We start from the raw sequence: 19024 nt of genomic DNA, 5'->3' as shown, positions 1-19024 counted from the left end.
ATTTCAGAATAGTGGATGCCTTTTTTTGAAATAGGCAAGATTCCTCATACCTCATGAGGTTTACCAATTTCAAACTAGGTATTTTGGAATGGGACTGTGTAGACTGGGAATAGAACCTATTTTGAAATAAGCCATAGTGAGTTCAGTGATTGCATTTTTGAAGTAGGCTCTATGTATGTAGATGCTCTATTTCAAAACAGCTGAGCACTATTTTGACCTGTATTTTGTGTGGAACTGCGCTATTTCAGAATAAGCTATTCTGGGATACCTCTTGCGGACTAGCTTATTCAGGAATAACACTGCTGTATAGACACAGCCATATTATTCATCCTGTTGGATGTTGGTCCCCCTCACTAAACCACTCTATAATTTGGAACAATTAATTTTTACTGTCAGCTTCTGATCAGGGGAAACCCAGTATTCAAGTATCAGGAGATTGCTATCCCACCCCTCACTTTAAAAGTTGAAACATCTGTAGCTATTCCAGATCGTGGATCCCTACAAAGCTTTTACATGTTTCCATTTTGACGGGTGGCAGAGGATGACCTCTCTCACTGAGTATTGAACATTCAACTCTCACCTTGATGCCAGCCACCATCACCCACTTGCTTCATTTTCACAAAAAAATCTTTGTGTTTTCTCACATTGGGCCCCCTCATGATTGGGAGGAGCTCCCTGAAATTACCTATAAAGCTTTCTCATTATCCTCCTTCAAATTCTTCTTTGTTGTGATGCCTTAAAAAATAAAACAAAAAAACCAAACAACTGTTGATGGTTAGACTCCTGGTATGCTGAGACCACTACTTACCACACTATCCAATATTGTCTTATTATTCGCTTGTCCTCTCCTGTCAACCTGTCAGTATCCGTCTGTTGTCTCTGATCTTAGACTGCAAGCTCTTTGAGGTAGAGACTTTTTGTTCTTTCTTTGTACAACACACGCCGCCATGGGCCATGACTGGGGCTCCTAGGTGTGTGGCAAGTGTGCGTGAGAAACAGAAATAGTAAGTGCCATTGCCCTTTTCTGTGCTGTTCGTAGATGAAGATTCTGTACAGATTCCATGACATGTAAAACATTGCAGCTCATCTTCCTGGCAATTTGTGGGAAGTAACCTTTGGAAGGGACAAATCTAACTCTATTCTGTTGGCTAGGCTGCTTTCTATAGCTATATAGAAAAGAGTAACAGGAGTTGAAAAGCTTGGAGCATATCCCAGTTCTTATTCTCTACCTACCACAAGAAACTACTCAAGATCTCCAAGCTTGAGTAATAATAGTAATTATGATTAATAGTAATACCCAGCTCCTACGTAGCCCTTTTCATTATTTTAACTTTGTTCATTTTATCGTTCGTTGGAGAACTAGAACTGTTTTCGGACAGAGGTCAAAGGAGTTAATTCTAAACACAAAAAGAAGTCTGCATTGATGAAATCAGTGTTTCTCTAGTAGATCTAATCATTCCCTAACCTTTGTGTCTCTCACAAGCTGCTTATCGTTATCCATATTCACAAACAAAGCTGTAAAGAAAGATAAACTCGTGATAAAATCAGCTGATCATCATAGAGTCCTCGGGCTGGAAGAGACCTCAGAAGGTGATCAAGCCCAGTCCTCTGTCCCTGGATTATGATTTATGTTTATATAAATTGGTTGTATGTTAATGGCAGGGAATCCATTTTGTGAAACAAAATGGTAATTTGGTCAGGTGACCTTCAAGTTGACCATTAGATCTTCTCACATTTTTCTTGTGGTAAACAAATTCCAGCCGAATGTGGATTCCAGTCAGAAATCCTATGAGGCTTCCCCTGCAGATGCAAAATACATGGGGTTTCTGGCATGGGTTTTCCCACCTTGGAATGTTTAAAAGGTGAGTGTGGGATCAGTTAGACACTGCCTATGCCAGTGAGAGAGCTGCACTCCAGAATATCATAGAGGCTCCAATCAAAATACTAGCCAGCCATTTGTTACCAGAAGGCTCCGTTCCAGCCAGTAGCCTGAAACTCCTAACATATTCCGTTAGATGTTGAGGGATCATTTAGTGTTCGTCTCTGAAGACTCCACATGAGCTAACAAATCTGCAGTCCTGAGCAATTGATCAGAACTTTTAAGAAGGTTTCTATCAACTATTTATATTTACCTAAATTGTTTCCTGGCTGAGGGTTTTATACTGGGTCTTGGTGTTATACCACAGGGTCTGACTAATATATTTTTGTCATGATTTTATGTTGTTTACAAATGACCCCTTTTACCTCCCTTATTTGTACATTTATCCTTAATAAACTTTCATTTGTTTGGTTTCCATAAATCAAATCCTTTTCTTTATTATTACAGGCAACAATCAGCAGGTGATTGAGATACTGGCTGGCACTGACATGGGGTAGGGGACCTATTTTACTACGGGGTCCCTTACAGCTTTATCTTAAAATCTGCAAACCTAACAGCTGCTGTTGACGGCAATAGGAATCTTTCCACTGACTGTAATTGGAGCAGGATCAGGCCATAGGCATGAAAACTAGGAATGTGAGGGAGAGTCCTGTAGCAGGTTTTTGCCCTGGCTTCCCTGTGCCCAGGGTCTGGCCCCACCAATCCCATGTCTGGCCTCTGGGTCCCATTAATCCACTGTCCCATCCTCCAGATAGCCCCTCTGGGGTCCTGCTGCCCACTATACCCACAGGTTCTGCAGCTGCCAATCCATGGGATGCAGGCCACTGGCCCTGGAGGCCAAGCTGTTGCTCCGGGTCCTGCTACTGGCCCAGGGTTCCACAGTCATCTCCAGCTGGGGCTAGGCTGCCGACTCTCCCAGACCGGACAATGTGTGCAGCAGTGGCATGTGGTTTGTCTTGTTCAGAAGAGTTGGCAGCTAGGTGTGACCTCCATCTGGGGCAGTGAGGGGCACAAACAGGTTGAGGGAACACAGCTCAGCGCCCACTACCCTAAAAATAGTTCTAGTGTCACTGGGTCCCCTGAAGATGGCACACGGTCAAATGTGTCAACTGAGACATGGTGGTTCCTAGTGTATGCAAAGCAAGTTTGAATGGGGAAAAACTATTGCTTCCTCCAAACCCCAATTTACTGATTTATGGTTATGTAGAAGCCTTTGGATATCCTGATCTCAGCCACTCACAACACCACAAAGCTATGGCTCCTGCACAGACCTCCATAAAACATAAGCAGTTTATGTCCCCTAATTTGCATTGCAGAACTGCCTCTAGTGGCTGATGATTTAATCTTTCTCTCTCTGGTATTCATGTGAGCACAGAGCGCGGGGGCGGGGGAGAGAGAAAAGACGTCACGCTGATATTTGTCCGCATGAGGAACTACAAATACCGGCAGGTCTCTGGCCAGCCATGGAAGGACCCCAGCAGAGTGCAACAAATTATTTTTTTCCCTAAATATCTATTTTAAAAACCAGTGAAAGCGCTAATCTCTAGAAATAAACATTTCTGGCAAATTTGGACTGATTTGATTTTTCTATCAGTTCTTATTTTTCCTTTCTGGTGTGTGTCAATTTTTACCTCACAGCAAAGACACAGCAAAAAAGGGAGGACCCAGACCTTTAATCCTGTTTTCCAGTGGTTCTGAGAAGAAACAATTGCAACAGGCTCGCGTTAAGCGATGGAAAAGCTTCTGAAAGCCGAACTGAAGACCTCCGTTCTGAAAGCATTTGGGAGCTCAGGAGGAGGTTATATCAGCCGAGGGCAGAGCTATGAAACTGACAGCGGTCGAGTGTTTGTGAAAATCAATCACAAGCCTCAGGTTAATGCTGATAATATTGCTGCATGTTCACTGCAATGTGGTTAATTGTCTGGAGAGGTTTTTTGATGACTGTAAATTGTGTTTTCAAGCTTAACGTATTTTTCTCCTTTTAAGACTGGAAATCTTTTAAAAGCGTATTCTAGACAGCAGGTCCAGGCTGTTAATGTTTATTTGTATTGCTGTTATGATGCTTCTTGACAGTACAAGGTCTGAAAGGACTTACATTGTGCGTAGAACAGAGCAGTTCCCTCATGCTTAGAATTTATTATTAGGCTGAGTGAAATTGCTATTCTCATTTAGGGCTGAGGAACAGCAGCAAAATAGATTCTTTTATTGGGGAAGGGCTTTTGCCCACAAAACCCAAGATCTCTTGTGATCTGCAGAGGTGCTGAGTGTCTGTAGTGCTTCTTGGCACCGTGGCAACTGAACTCTACAGGAGATATGCCTCCATCATCTTCTCTATCCATTCTTGCTACTCGGTTCTCCTGAACACAGAGTTTCAATTGGTGCAGTGAAAATTGAAATATGGTAATTTAAATCATGGAGAGATACACATCTTGGAGAGCTGGGAGGGACCTTGAGAGGTCATCAAGTCCAGTCCCCTGAACTCACAGTAGGATCTATCACCATGACTGGCGGACTTTTTTAAAAATCTAAACTGCCCCACACCCTCGGAAGGCCCACGTCAGGGACTGAGCTCACAACTTCAGGTTTATAAGGTCAATATGCTAACCCCTGAGCTATCCCTAACAGCATCAGAAAACCTGAAACAGTTGTGGGAGAAGGTAGGACTACTTCCTAAACTCCACTTCCATCTTGATCCTACCACACAGTCTGATCCCCATGGAACTGAGAGGAAGAAGGGAGCGTGCTGTGGCATTGGTGAGCAATGAATTTGAATGTTCTTATTTTTTCTACCCTCTCTTCACAGAAATAGGGAAGGAAGTGGGCCACTGTTACGTTACATTATTATTTAAATTGTATGATATGAGAGGAGAGAAGGCCAGCATTTGCCTGGATAAGGGTGAGAGTGTTGTCATGAGCTATTCAACACATATATGGTTAAAGCATTGCCACTTACTCATGGAACCTAATCATTTTTGGGGAGGATTCCTAGAGCCCTACACATGTATCCCTTCTTATGTTTTGTGTAAATCCAAAATAATAAAAGTACTGGTTAGCATTAGGTCAAAACTTGAAATAATACTTAAACACACCCTCCAGTTCCAAACACCTTGTAACCTGGGGAATATTAGCATTCAGATGTGATGTCTGTGGATTGGGCTGTTTTCTAATCAGACCAAGACTATTGGTCAATTGACAGCTGAGACATAGGAGTTCGAATATGTGGTCTAGTGGAATCCAGATGCACAGAGGAGCTGAGGGAGATCCAGCTCGGGCAACTTTTTGACCACCATCTACTGACTGATTTTTAACACACAGTTGTCATAGACACCCCTGGGGACCTGCTTTCAGGTAAGAGATATTGGTGCTGTGTTGGTGGAATTTGCTTTAAAAAAATAGAATGACTGCTTTAGCCAGGAGAAGAGAATGAAATCAGCTTGACATGTGCACATTGGGATTTGTGGTTCTTCCACATCTGGGAGATTTTTAAAATGGATGATAATATTTTGCTGAGCGAGGGTATGTCTACACTAGGAGATTAATTCAGAAGAGTGTAGCAATAGCTCTGTGGAAACTTATAATGCTAGACAGCTATGGGTCAGTGGGTAACCAATTTGGAGTGGGTAAATCTTCAGAGGGGGCTGCTGTAATCCAGGTAGCCAAGGCAGTCAGTACTCGTCTGTGACAAAGGGCAGCGACTCTGGGAAATGTGCAGGACGTAGTGAATGGTTTTGCCACTATAAGGTTCCCTAACTGTGGTGAGGCAGTAGATAGAACACAGATCCCTATCTGGCACCAGACTACTTTGCCACAGAGAACATAAACTGAAAGGGTGTTGTAGGCACTGGTGGCTTGCAAGGGCCATCTCATGGACATCTAAGTGGGATGCTCGAGAAAGGTGTGGATGGGAGGAGGGTGCCAGGGTTGTGGTCTAGGCAATGGGGGGGCATACCTCTGTGCATCGATGCTACTGCTGTTGCCCGCTTCCCTGGCTGGGGGAACAGCAGTGTGGAGAAAAAAAAAACCTGGAGAGACTTTTCTTCCACTGCCCTTTCCACTCTCCCCACAAGGGAAGCCTCTCCTGGCAGTGCTATGCTGACATTCCCCCAGCCAGGAGATGGGGAGGAGGAGCAGCAGTGACACTGGTGCGTGCTGCCCTTACCGGGTAGAGTCCATGGGCCAGATCGGTCCCTGGCTTGCCTGACTCCATCTGGTGAGGCTTGGGGCTCTGCAATCCCCACCTGCCATGGGCCAGATGCTGGGGAAGGGAGCCCTGAGCCTTGAGATACAGATCCAGGCAAGCCGTAGTCCAGATCTGAATCAGGGGCTGAGGGTTCCCTATTCTTGCTTTAAGACTTCTGAAAGAATGCTCCACAGCTCCTCCCTCTAAGATTTTGGAAGGCATGTCCAAAATCCTCCACCCCCACTCCAGACCCTGTCCCTGCTCCAACTCTTCCTTCAAGTCTCTGTCCCTGCCCCACCCCCCATTCCATGCTTGCCCCATGTCCTGTCCCTCTTCCATCTTGCCACCATTCCACCTTGTTCCTCAATCTCCTGCCCCACCTCTTCTCACCATCCCAGCTCCTCTCCCAAGCACACCTTGTCCCTGCTCCTCCCCTCTCTAGTCTAGAACTTCCTGAATAAATCAGTTGTTTGTGGTGTTCTGGAAGCTCTGAGAGGGTAGGAAAGGAGCTGGTTAGTGGGACCACCAGCAGGCGAGAGGCATGGGTGGCAGAGGAGGGCAGAGGGGAAACTTGGCTGGCAGTGAGGGCTCTGCCCCCATTAATTTTTCCTCATGGATGCTTCAGTCCTAGAGTCAGTGCCTATATCCTTACTAATGCCTGTACTTGCCGCATGTTGAATATAAATAGTTTCCTCTCTCTGTGTGGAGCTCCACTGACCTCAACAGGGCAATAACAATAATAGGATTGGGGCTTAAAGGCCTGATCCTGTCTATAGTCTTAACTGCAGCAAGGTATCCATTGACCCTAAAGGAGGTTTATCAGTGTAAGGAGTGCAGTAAGGAGGGCACACAGTCTCTTCCTTCTCGTAAAAGGCCTTTCTGTGCCATCATTAAGGATGATCCGGTGCTGTGGGCACTAATCTAGAATTCATGAAACCTGGCTTGAAGTCTCTGTTCTGCAGCTACAGACTCCTCGTGTAAGCCTAGGGATGTTACTTAGGGAAAAGAGAGACATTCTCTAAAATGGGGATAACAGCACACCATTACATCCCAGGAGCACTGTGAGGTATTTAGTTACTATGGTAGTAAGAGACATGTGAGTACCTAAGATAGGCTAATGAAAGGGGTTGACTCCTAAAATCAAATAGGAAGTAACAAAAGTGCTTGGAGATTTCTATTACTGAAAACCAGAAAGCAGGTATGCAATAAATATGTAGCAGAAAGGTAAAACTTCCCTTACAGAAGAAAATGTGAGAGCTTCAGTCTTAGTTCAGTGGGATTTTTGAAAGAAAAGACATTAATTATCCAGGACATGCTCTTACCTCTTCTCTAACTAAATAAAGGCAAACGAGAAAATACAGCTGAGAATTTATAGCCCGGTAGATGGGAAACTGATAATTCCAGGTTATTTTGTTCTAAAACATGCAATTAAAATGGATGGAAAGACCAATACTATCACTTTAAAAGTCACACTACTCAGCAGTAAGTAGACTGTTTTAATTAATCTGATCAGTCTCCTCTGATTAGTCACAGTTTAAAGGTTTACACCTTTATTTCAACTGGAAGGAATTTGTGCTTTTGCTGATGATTACCTGCTCTACCTATCTATAAGGCCAGACATTAACTGCACATAGCTGCTTTGTGTATTTGGAAACAGCAACGAAGGGTTCTGTGGCACCTTATAGACTAACAGAAAAGTTTTGAGCATGAGCTTTCGTGAGCACAGACAGATGCATCTGAAGTGAGTCTGTGCTCACAAAAGCTCATGCTCAAAACTTTTCTGTTAGTCTATACGGTGCCACAGGACCCGTCACTGCTGTTACAGATCCAGACTAACACGGCTACCCCTCCGATACTTGTGTATTTAGAGTATTAAATTTTGTAATCTGTTGTACTGTATTGAACTTTCAAGAAAAGCAATAACAATACACTTAAACAAATTTATCCTGATTAAGATTGAACCTTGCTAATTTGCTGCTACATTTTATTATTAAGAATAGTAGATTTATGGACTTATAAACAACAAATATTTTCCTATACATGTACTGCAGAAATGCATCATTTAGGCCAAGGATATTTGCTCCAGTGGAATTCTTGTTTCTTGACAGGCTAGAAAAATGTTTGAAGGTGAAATGGCAAGTTTGGAGGCTATTCAGAAAACAAACACCCTTCGAGTGCCCCAGCCCGTTAAAGTGATTGACCTTCCAGGAGGGGGTGCGATGTTTGTCATGGAGTACCTGAAGATGAAGAGTCTCAGCAAGTATGCCTGAACTTCTTCCTTTCATTGGTACTATGATTTTGAGAGTCTCTGCTATACTTCTGTTGCCTCAGTGGGAATCTCTGAGAGTATTCACTATTGTCTGCAATGGCTATCACTGGCCTGTCTAGCAACTCTATAAAACAAAGTAAAATTGAAATTAAAATCAACAATAAAGCTTCTGTGCCAAATTCTCTGCTGAATTTGGCACATTGTCTCAGCAATGTGTGATTTATTCATCATAGTTCATTTTTTACATTTTTACATTTATATGACAATATGAACTTGGTGCTGATAGGTGCTGTCTGCCTACAACTGGGTTCACTTATTCTAGTGTTTTCTCTTCCTCCTGATTTTTAAAACTGTCTCCTACTTTACAGAGTTATTCCCTATCTTCTCTAGTTTTTAATTCTCTCTTATTTAAGAACTGACGTTTAAAGGAATATTTTGAATAATCAGCTAAAGAATGTATGGTTTTATTTCCCTGATCTTACAGACACTCCGCAAAGCTTGGAGAACAGGTAGCAGATCTTCACCTTCACAACCAGAAACTGGGAGAGAAATTAAAGAAGGAGGGAAACATTGTTGGTAGAGTATAGATATAAATGTACTGGTGTAACTCATTTGGATATATAACAAGAAGTCCTGTGGTACCTTAGAGACTAAAAAATTTATTAGGTCATGAGCTTTCATGGGTAAAAGCCATGTCATTTAATGCATGTAACATTATAATTATAATGACTGGAGAAAACCAGTTTAAAATACCAAATATATAAGTATATTTTGATCCATGGAATATCAAACTAAAATAATGTTAAATTCTTTATTTAGCTCTACTTTTGCAATAAAAAACAAACAAACAAAAAACCCCTGCTGACAATTATAAAATATTTCTCTTAGTGAATTTTCATAATTTTTCATGTATAATTTTCATAACATAAAAATGTTGACTCAGATTTACCTTTCAGTATCCCTGTAAGACTTTCATTAGCATGAACATAAATTATATAACCCCCTGAATGTTTTCTAACCAAAGTAAAAATAAATAACTATTAAACATACCTAGAGTTCAGATTCACTTTACTTGTTATAAACATCTAATAACATTTAATAAAATATACAGAAATTCCCATGTGCTACATGAGAGATCTACTATACATTTGAGTGTTTGTGCATCTATCTAGGGGTCACTAAATAAAATTAATGAGTAGCAGGTTTAAAACTAACAAAAATAAATTTTTCTTCACACAGTGCAAAATAGGTCTGTGGAACTCCTTACCAGAGGATGTTGTAAAGACCAGGACTTTTACATGGTTCAAAAAAGAACTAGATAAATGCATGGAAGTTAAGTTCATTAATGGTTACTAGCCAGGATGGGCAGGAATGATGTCCTTAGCCTCTGATTGTCAGAGGCTGAAAACAGATGACAGGAGAGGGATCACTCAATGATTACCTCTGCTGTTCACTCCCTCTGGGGCATCTGGCATTGGGCACTGTCAGAAGACAGGATACTGGGCTAGGTGGACCTTTGGTCTGACCCAGTCTGGCCACTCATATGTTCTTATGTCTGTGTGTCCATCTGTCTGTGAGTCTGTCTGTTCAAGAACTCTTCCTAAATGGCAAGAGCTAGGACCACCAAATTTGGCATGCAGGTTTCTTTTATCATAACTGAAACAAGGTCAGGTTTTGGTTGTGTCAAGACAATGGGATAAGTGTGGAATGCAATTGCTTCAAATGGAAAGGGAAGCATGTGAGAGAAGGGACAGTTGTACTCATGAATGACCAGAAGGGGGCAGCAAGCATTCCCACCCCACAGAGCAGCTGCTAGCTGGACAGACAGCCCCTGCCACCACAGCTTGTCCCCAGAGACCCGCTGCCATGCAGCCCCTGCTACCCTGGGCCAAAGCCAGTGGGCGGGCTGTGTGTCCACCACCCTCCTGGGCTGGGCCTAAGGAGAAGTCATAGCGTGGAATACATGGCCACCAAGGTCTAGCCCCAGGAGTCAGGCAATGCAAAGTCTTCCAGTGTTTTATAATTCTCACATTCAGTGAAATATAACACTTCATGAATTTAATAAACAGAGGAGTTAGTTCACCTGAGTATAACTGATCTTCAAGGCAAAGTTAAATCTGCAGGGTCCTGATCCAGGCTCCACTTAAATCACTGGAAGTCTTTTCAGTGATTTTGAGTATGGCTTGATCCAACTTCTGCTGATCTAGACATGAAGCAAAACAAGATTGTGTGTTATTTCTGGGTCAGTGGTATTCACATTTAATGTCCAACTTTTCCACCTAGTTGTATATGCATAGTTTCCACTGATTTCTGGGGGAGAGAGGGAAGGACAGAATGTGCCACATGGTGGTAGGCCTACTACTGCATTATTGTAATAGTTGAGTGATGTTGTAAATAATTTACAGTGTGAGAAACTGTCAAAAGTCTCATTTAGGAGGTAGCTGGGTAAAGTGGTTAAATCAAGGGTCCTGAAAATCAGGAGAAGTGGGTCCTGTTCCTGATTCTGCCACTGACTTGCTCTGTGGCCTTTGCTAGTCACTGAACACACTTGTATCTCAGTTTTCGTATCTGAAAACTAGCCCGGATGTGTTACAGCTTTAAGTAGGCCTGTGATCCTCCAAAGAAAAGAGCTATATAGACACATCAGAATTATTGCTGTTAGTTTTTTTCAAGAATTTTGTTTACCCATTATCTAACATTTCACAAAACTTTAACTACCCCCCCGCCAAAATAAAAAAGCATAGTCATAACAGAACTGGACTAATAAACCTGAAGCTCTTGAAAAGTTCAGGATTGGGGACAAAAAAACAAAAAGACCCTGACATGATCAGTGTTTTTCTTGTTAGGTAAGGGTGCTGGATATTCTGATCCTCAGTACGTGGATAAGTTTGGGTTCCATATAGTCACATGTTGTGGTTATATACAGCAGGTAAGTCAGAGTCCTAGGACAATTATTACATGTTAAAATAAGATATAAATTCTATATTCAGTGGATTATTTTATTTACAGTAAAGCAAGATGTGTTCTCACTGTCTCATTTTCATCTTACGGGGTTTGTTTTTCTGCCCAGGCCCTTTATTTTCTTGGACTGACAAGGTTTTGTTCCTAATTAAAAATACAAAAGTTCTGATCAACAAAAAGCTTATTAATTGCATAACCCTGTGTCAGTCACTAATCAATGGCTATTCTGTGCAGTGATTAAAGTGGGAGTCCTGTGGAATATATTGTATAGGATCATGTAAAAATGATAATTGATATGTGTGAGGAAGCAGAATTAAAATTACATGAGCTATCTTAGATTTGAAATTTCCCAGTTTTTGTTTGATCTTCCTAATATTTGAGTGCTCTAATTTTGCAATTTTAATTATGATGTTTTAAAGTAGCTTGTGTATGCATCTTAGCACATGAAAGGCTGGAATAATCTAACCACTTGTTGAACTGCAGCCTCTTCTGAGGTGGACCTGAGAGTACACAGAAAGCTCACACAGCAGTTTTGGTTAGGAGATTAAGACTATTCATTGGTTCTCCGACATTCAGACCTCTTGCTAAGAAAGGGGTCCCTTCACAAATCACTTCTGTCCCCTTCCAGACCCACTGTGTTGTTCTCAAAAGATGAAATTTCCTCCATCATAAGGGCCAGTCATGGCAATGTCTGTGCAACACTTAAGTTTCACTTAAAACCCTCAGAGCAAGTTTTATATAGTGGATGGGCTTTTTGCTGGCTCTCTGCACAGGGGGGTTATTAGTTGTGAGAGAGCCATGATTTGAGAACCATAACCTATTTGTTGTATCAGGGGACATTTTGGTTAACCAGAGGTAATGTAACTTGGATGAAGGTTTAGATATTTTTAAAGTGTGCAAGTGGTAGGTTTATATCTCATATGAAAGATGCTCCTTCCTTAAGATGGACTCAGAAGGAAGAGTAGATTTATGTGAACGATCAATACAACATCTAATTATATCCTAAAGTTTTCTTTGTGGTCACCCATACCAGAAAGGTCAAAGCCTTGAACCTGTTTAGTTTACAAGCGCAGAAGTAGCAAGGCAAAAGCCCATAGTATCAATATGCATATTAATTTTACAGAGACATCAACTGAAAATGATTAAGTATCCGTTACAGTGCTGTTTCCTCTTCTATTGATCATGATATCCTGAAATCTTGAGCTCTCATTTTCCAGGTGAATGAATGGCAAAGTGATTGGCCTACTTTCTTTATATGTCACCGACTTCAAGCTCAAATGGACTTGATTGAAAGAGATTATGGAGACCGAGAAGCAAGAGAATTGTGGTCACAGCTTAAGGTATGCTAAAAAAATACCTTTATGCATTTTAGACAGCTAAAACATTCACTGTACTTCTAAAAATATAAAAAGATGAATACTTCAGTGGAATGTTAAATGTCTTTACGGAAGACTTTATTAAACAGGGCTAATTTCATGCAGATCCAGATGGCAGAGTAAAGTAAAATGAGTCTCTGTTTCTGTAATAGCCCTTTAAAATGGGTGCAGAAGACAGCACTGCATCTTGTCCTCAGAATGTACATTTTAGATTCCCACCTTACATTGACTAGACTCTGTACCCTGGCGAAAAAGCCAGAGCATCTGTGAATTTCAGTTCATTTTAATAGATTGGGTGTTTGTAGATCAGCTACGCCTTTATTCCTGGTATTTATTGCAGGATTAGATTGTTATTCATTGACTAGAATCTAGTCAAGACAAGGTCAGGATTCTTGTCAGTCTCACATGTGCCACTGTTACTTCATTATCTTTGTCATGATATTTAACCCCTTTCTTAATTTCCCTGTCTATCCAATAGATATTGCAGAGTTTAATAAGTGCTTTGTGATCTAGGCTATGTCTAGACTACAGGGATTTGTTGGCAGAAGTTTGTATCAGAAGGTATCTTGTGACAGAACTTCTGTTGACAGATTGCGTCCAGACTGCAGGGTGAATCGAAAGAACAATCCACTCTGTTGACAGAGAGTGGCCGGATAGCTTGGCCACTCTGTCAGCAAAACAGCCACCCGGAAGCACAGCAGACATGGTTGCACGGTGTCCTGGAGGCCTTTTCTGTTGACAGAAGGCCCCCCGAAACTTCCAGACTGGCGTTTTGTTGACAAATCTCTGCTGACAGTGGTTTTCTTCGTCATGGTGAGCTGGTTATGTCTGTCAAAGTTACTGTTGACAGAATGCTCTCGGCAATCTGGACGTTCCGCGGGTTTTGTTGACAAAACGGCCATTTTAATTCAGACATAGCCCTTTAATCTAGACAGGGCCCTAGAGGTGAAGGGTGTAATGGAAGTGCAGGGGCTACTGGGGCCAGTGGGGGGAGGGGTTCAGGGAGGGACACCCAGAGTGGTGGAGGTACCATGTGGGGGTACCCCATTTAGCAATTAAAATTTTGCTAAGGGCAAAGGGAGGTGGTGCACCTTCTGAGCGCTACCACAAGTCACCTAAGCAGAAGTGCTTCTTGTTACAATAAAAGCACATTATATCATATGCCCCCTTATTCCTATGCTTCTATGATTTTACAGTGTTATAGGTAGGGCTATGATAATTCAATATCATAGGAGTTGGTTTTGCAGATTTAGCAAAATGGACAATTCCAAGTGCGAGTTATTAAATGAGTCTAAAATCGTCCGGAACTGTTTGTTGATTCTGTTCAGCTGTTTTCATTCACTGCAAGATTCTACAGACTCAAAACAATATTGTTACAGATATACCTTCTGTGGAGGGCTCCCCTTGATGGCACACAATGTGTGCATCTACATTAGGAACTAATGTCAAAGTTAGGTGCTACTTCAAAGTTGCCTTCAGAGAGTCCACACACATTTTTCCTTATTTAGAAGTTAACTTCAAAATAGGGAGTCCAACTTTGAAGTCCTTAGTTCGTTCCCAGGAATGGAGTAGTGCCCTATTTTGAAGTTTAACTTGGAAGTAAGGTGTGTGTAGATGCTCACCTTTGAAGTTTGTTACTTTTAAGTTATTTTTGTAGTGTAGACATGGAATAAGAGGAAATGTTGCCTCTTCCTGTGCTTTGACCTTTGACAGGATTCACTAGCTCAAGAAGGGAAAGCTAGAGAGACAGTGAGTAATCACGTGGCTGCTTGGTTGGTTATCAGAACCACTGTTCTGTTCTGACACTAAAGCATAAAGTTTGTAGATCTTTGCTCCATAATGGCACTTAGTGAGACTCTGGATTTTGATGCTATAAGTTGTTTACTTCTTAGAACTGTTCCAGCAAAGGGTAGTTGTCCTTTATTATTGGAATAACGGGTATCGTCTATGCCTGTAAGCAATACTGAATGTGGGTACAAGTGAATAATCCATTTAGTTCACTTCTGGCAGACTTTATCAACAAGAATAATTCTTACACATTTAATTTGCTTCTGCAGTCATTGACTGTAGTCCAAATAGGGCTTCCTACTGACTGAAAAGAGAGGGTGACTTTTTGATTGTGTCATTTGTATTCTGTTGCCTTTTAGTTTTTTCCTTGGCCAAATTACAGTTTTTGCTTATTTGTTCATGCATTTTCAAGCTGAAGATTCCCGAGATGTTCCACGAAGTGGAGATTGTTCCTGCTCTTCTTCATGGGGATTTGTGGGCAGGAAACGTTGCAGAAGATGATTTTGGCCCAATTGTCTTTGATCCTGCTTCCTTCTATGGCCATTCTGAATTTGACTTAGCAATTGCTGGGATGTTTGGTGGCTTTAACAGCTCCTTTTTCTCTGCCTACCACAGTAAAATCCCCAAAGCTCCAGGTTTTGAGAAACGAAACAAGTTGTATCAGCTTTTTAATTATATAAACCACTGGAACCATTTTGGGACAGAGTACAAGGGACCTACTTTAAGTGTTATGAGAAAGCTTTTAAAATAACCTTTTTGAGGGTGTTCCTCAAATAGAATCTATTATAGCCTTTTGCTAATTCACATCACCTACTTGTTGATAGCAACACGAGAAGAGTGACACATGAATGAGAAACCCATACGGCAGGCAGATGTGGGAGGAGAGTGCACCTTTGCACACAGACAAGCCCATTAAATGCTTGCGGTGGTTGTATAGTTTCTGCATTGTGTACTTGTTTACTAGCACAGATCCACAATGGTGAGTTAGGAGACCGTGTACCATCTTATCCAGTTGATGAAGTCTGGTGGATGAAGAGCAGTCTGATAGTCTAATCTCATTCTCTCATTGGAGAACCCACTTTCCTCCACTCTTTCATTGCCCTTTCCCTCTGCTCGGATGTTATTGTGGGTTTCACAATAGGAATAATTAGCAATTTACCACCACCATTACCTCCTCTTCTCCCTTTGACTTCTGCTTCTCTGTTCCCTTCTATCCATCTCTCAGAGTATTGGTGCCAGCAACTGTTGGGGCCAGGGGGAGACTTTGGCTTTGAGGGAGTTGAATTATGTATACATTTGCATATTGCAGGCTATAAGTTAGTATTTTACGCTTATTAAAATGTTTGTTCTAAATATTTTATGACTCTCTACAAGAAAAAATCATTTGATATCCCTTAGAGGTAGTCCTCTGTGCCTACTTGAAAATGAAACATGGGGCAGAAAATGGATTACCATTACATAAGATGTAGATAAATATATATTTTCTTTAAAACAACCTTTTTAAAAATATATCAAAGCACCCCCTGCAGCCAAGCAGGCTTAGTTATTTGAGAAGAAATCAACAAGGCCCAAATATTATGCGGATTGGTATTCATTACATTTAAATATATAGTAGGGTAAACTACTCTATTCTATCATTGCTGTTTTACTAAGGGTATACTGTCAAAATGGTGAGGTCCAAAGTTGAATTGTTTTATGCCTGTTTCTGGAGTTCCTCTAATTGTTTGACAGCTCTGTCATTCTTTGGAGCACCACAAAGAGACTGGATGTTTTGCAGATTCATAAGCACCATTGTTATTTATTAAGCCCCTCCAACAGTTCATCTGTATATCCTCATACAGGAACATACCTGTTTACATAAACTTCTCCCTTAGCCTGTTTTTCAGGGAGGGAGAGGGAAAGACCCCTCAATTCTTAATCCTTTCTTTGTCTCCTCTCATTGTACTTTCTTTCTCTTCTTCAACCATTCCTTGATGGGTTTGTTGTTCTCAGTAGCTCAGCAACCTCCTGCTTAAATTAACAACTATCTCCCAAATAAATCCACTCCAGGGGGGAATACCCAGTACCATAGTTACTAGAATGCTGCATTAGCACTAGGCTCCTAATACTCTTTTCAAGGTGTTGATCAGCTTTTCTAAGAGACTCTGCTTGTTCTCCATCTTTAAACAAGAACATAGATATGGTATTAGCAATCCAGATTTGTGAGCAACCATACAACAAATCTAATTATAACTGCTTTTGTGCAAGAAAAGAAATGGTAAAGAGTAATTAATTTGATAAATATGTCCATTAATAGTGTTTATGGGGGGAATCATGCTTGTAATTTAAAGCTTTCAAGGATTTATAATGACTTTATTTACTTTATTTATTTACTTTATAATGAATTACTCTAAAAACAGTTAAAATAATCAAATATGCTTGCTTTGCCACTTTTCTTTTAGTGTTAGCACTGCTATTATGAATCACAATTGGAAAAACACCATCTTTCCAGTAACATAAATCACAACAGCTATTGAAAGAATGTAGATTTCTGTTTATATAGTTTTCATTCTTTTTATTTAGATTAGTGTCATTTTAAACTTTCAAACTTTGGACAGGAACCAACTGAATTTTCTTTGTTGTTCAAAAATGCAACAGCAGAATGAAAAGTCAGATTAAAACCATATTACTTCTGAATTGAATTAAATGAGGCCAAATTATCTCAAATAATTGAAATTATGATGCTTGGTTCTGTGATTGAAATGGAAAGATGGAATAATCTTGCTTATGTTCTAACTAAAAGTCACAGTGTAGTTATTAGATGGAGAATTCAGGTCTGAGACAACCAAGTTCATGAGAGCCAATACGCATTAACTAAAATGTAAATTAAAATACATGTACTACTTTATAAAGATGTGAAGTTAAGGTGTGCACAAATAAAATCTAGATACTTGCATTGCAATAGCATGATCTTGATGTGTCTGCGATCTTGTGATTACAGCTTTTTTGTGTTTGTGAAATTGAAACTAATAAGCGGACTGTTATTTGGGAGGAGGTGGAATTGGGTTGGAACTACTAAACCCAAGAGGTATAGCAGGAAGGAACAAGTAGAAAATTAAATGGTGGGGTCTAGGTGGGCACCCAGTAGAGCAGGACTGGGCAAAATACAGCCCGTGGGTCAGATCCAGTTGACCAAACCACTGGATCTTGTCTGTTGACACAGCAGGGAGTCTCGAGCAGGCTCCTTACCTGCCTTCCCACCCCTGCATGCCACTCAGAAAAATGTCTGCAGGGTCCTATTTCTTTCAATAGCTGTGAACCCGGGAAGGGACGAGGGGAGGGGGAGGAAGTCTACAAGCACTGCCCCACCCCATTCAATCCCATTGCCTGGTTTCTGGCTAACTGGAGCTTCCTGTCTGAAACACTCCTCCCTCCCGCTCTTCCCCCAGCCCCTGCAGTTCAATCCTCTGCATCAGATTACAACCCTCTCATGCCCTAAATCACAACCCAAACCCCTACCTCCCAGTCCCTTGACGCTGGTCACAACAGTCTCCTTCACCCAGACTTCCTCCCAGACTTCATGCCTTCTCCTGCACCTCAATACCTTACCCCAAGCTCCATTCCAGATCCCACATCTCCTCCATTAATATAATGGAAGAGTGCAGCCCTCAACCACTTTCCAAATTCTTCGAGTGTGCCCCCCCTGCAGTACAGTGAACTTGCCAACTCCGGGATTGCCCAGGAGTCTCAAGGAATTAAAAATTAATCTTTAAAGTTTATGTAGTGGGATGAAACCTCCAGGAATATATCCAACCAAAACTAGTAACCTTACAACAGTGGATGAAAGTACGGTCCTGGAATAGATTTGAAGAATGGCTGGAGGGTGAGCTGTTGAGCTGTAATTAACCCATGTGGAGAGTGTCTGGGGCTAGCCGATGGCCCGCAAGAAGGAAATATGTGTAACATAGGGGAGCGCTGTCACATGGTAGCAGCCATTTTGAGTATTTACACAGAGAGACTTTTCTCCCAGACATAGACTGAATGAAAATTTCCAGTTTTATTTCCAGAACAGAGTATGACTGGTGTCAGGATGGGAGACTGTCTTATTCTATGCTAAAACAGAGACTGCATGTTTTTGAATGAACTATGTAGACAACATGGAAAGGCTCAAGAAATAGTAATTATTTTGTCAGTTGGGGCACAAATCTGTTCCCCTTCCAGGTAAAAGGGGAGCCAAACCATTTCACTGTAATATGGGTGAGGTTTGTTGCTTTGGAATCAGCATCTTCATCTGGGGCATGCCTCTGCTTTGCCTCCTGGTTGGGCACGTAACAACAGTTATTAGCCTTGACTCAGATCCTAACAGGAGAGGAGACAGAAGCCATCTACTCGGGCCACATCATAAGCAGAGTAGCCACAGTCCAATCCCACCTCTGGTTCAGAGTGGGGCAACAGCACAGTCAGTGAGTTTAGCTTACTTGCAGCTGGAGCAGCAAACAGTTCAGGCTCTGCTTCAGGTTCAGAGCAGGATAACAGCATATTTAATCAGCTTAGGCACGCTTTCATGTAGTCCCTCCCCCCTTACTCAGGCT

The 19024-nt window shown here is 41.5% G+C and overlaps 1 protein-coding gene and 1 non-coding gene across 4 annotated transcripts; both read left to right on the top strand.

Annotated features, from left to right (window-relative positions):
* The first annotated feature begins 3329 nt into the window (after window positions 1-3329).
* On the top strand, window positions 3330-17387 carry LOC142023621 (fructosamine-3-kinase-like). Of its 3 annotated transcripts, none has more exons than XM_075014756.1 (6): window positions 3330-3751; window positions 8168-8319; window positions 8813-8904; window positions 11175-11257; window positions 12507-12629; window positions 14866-17387. In XM_075014756.1, exons 1-6 carry the CDS (start codon window positions 3611-3613, stop codon window positions 15202-15204), a joined length of 930 nt encoding a protein of 309 aa, XP_074870857.1. In that variant the 5' UTR covers window positions 3330-3610; the 3' UTR covers window positions 15205-17387. The 3 variants fall into 3 exon arrangements, with proteins under 3 accessions (XP_074870857.1, XP_074870858.1, XP_074870859.1); XM_075014757.1 differs by lacking the exon at window positions 3330-3751 and adding an exon at window positions 4580-4633; XM_075014758.1 differs by lacking the exon at window positions 3330-3751 and adding an exon at window positions 4713-5227.
* LOC142023756 (U6atac minor spliceosomal RNA) lies at window positions 4732-4854 on the top strand. The gene has a single exon (XR_012648302.1). It is a non-coding gene; the product is annotated as a U6atac minor spliceosomal RNA (small nuclear RNA).
* Window positions 17388-19024: the final 1637 nt, after the last annotated feature.

The sequence above is a fragment of the Carettochelys insculpta genome, chromosome 20 (assembly GCF_033958435.1).
Source record: "Carettochelys insculpta isolate YL-2023 chromosome 20, ASM3395843v1, whole genome shotgun sequence".
NCBI classification, from domain to species: Eukaryota; Metazoa; Chordata; order Testudines; family Carettochelyidae; genus Carettochelys; species Carettochelys insculpta.
This window is presented reverse-complemented; position numbering and strand designations above follow the sequence as displayed.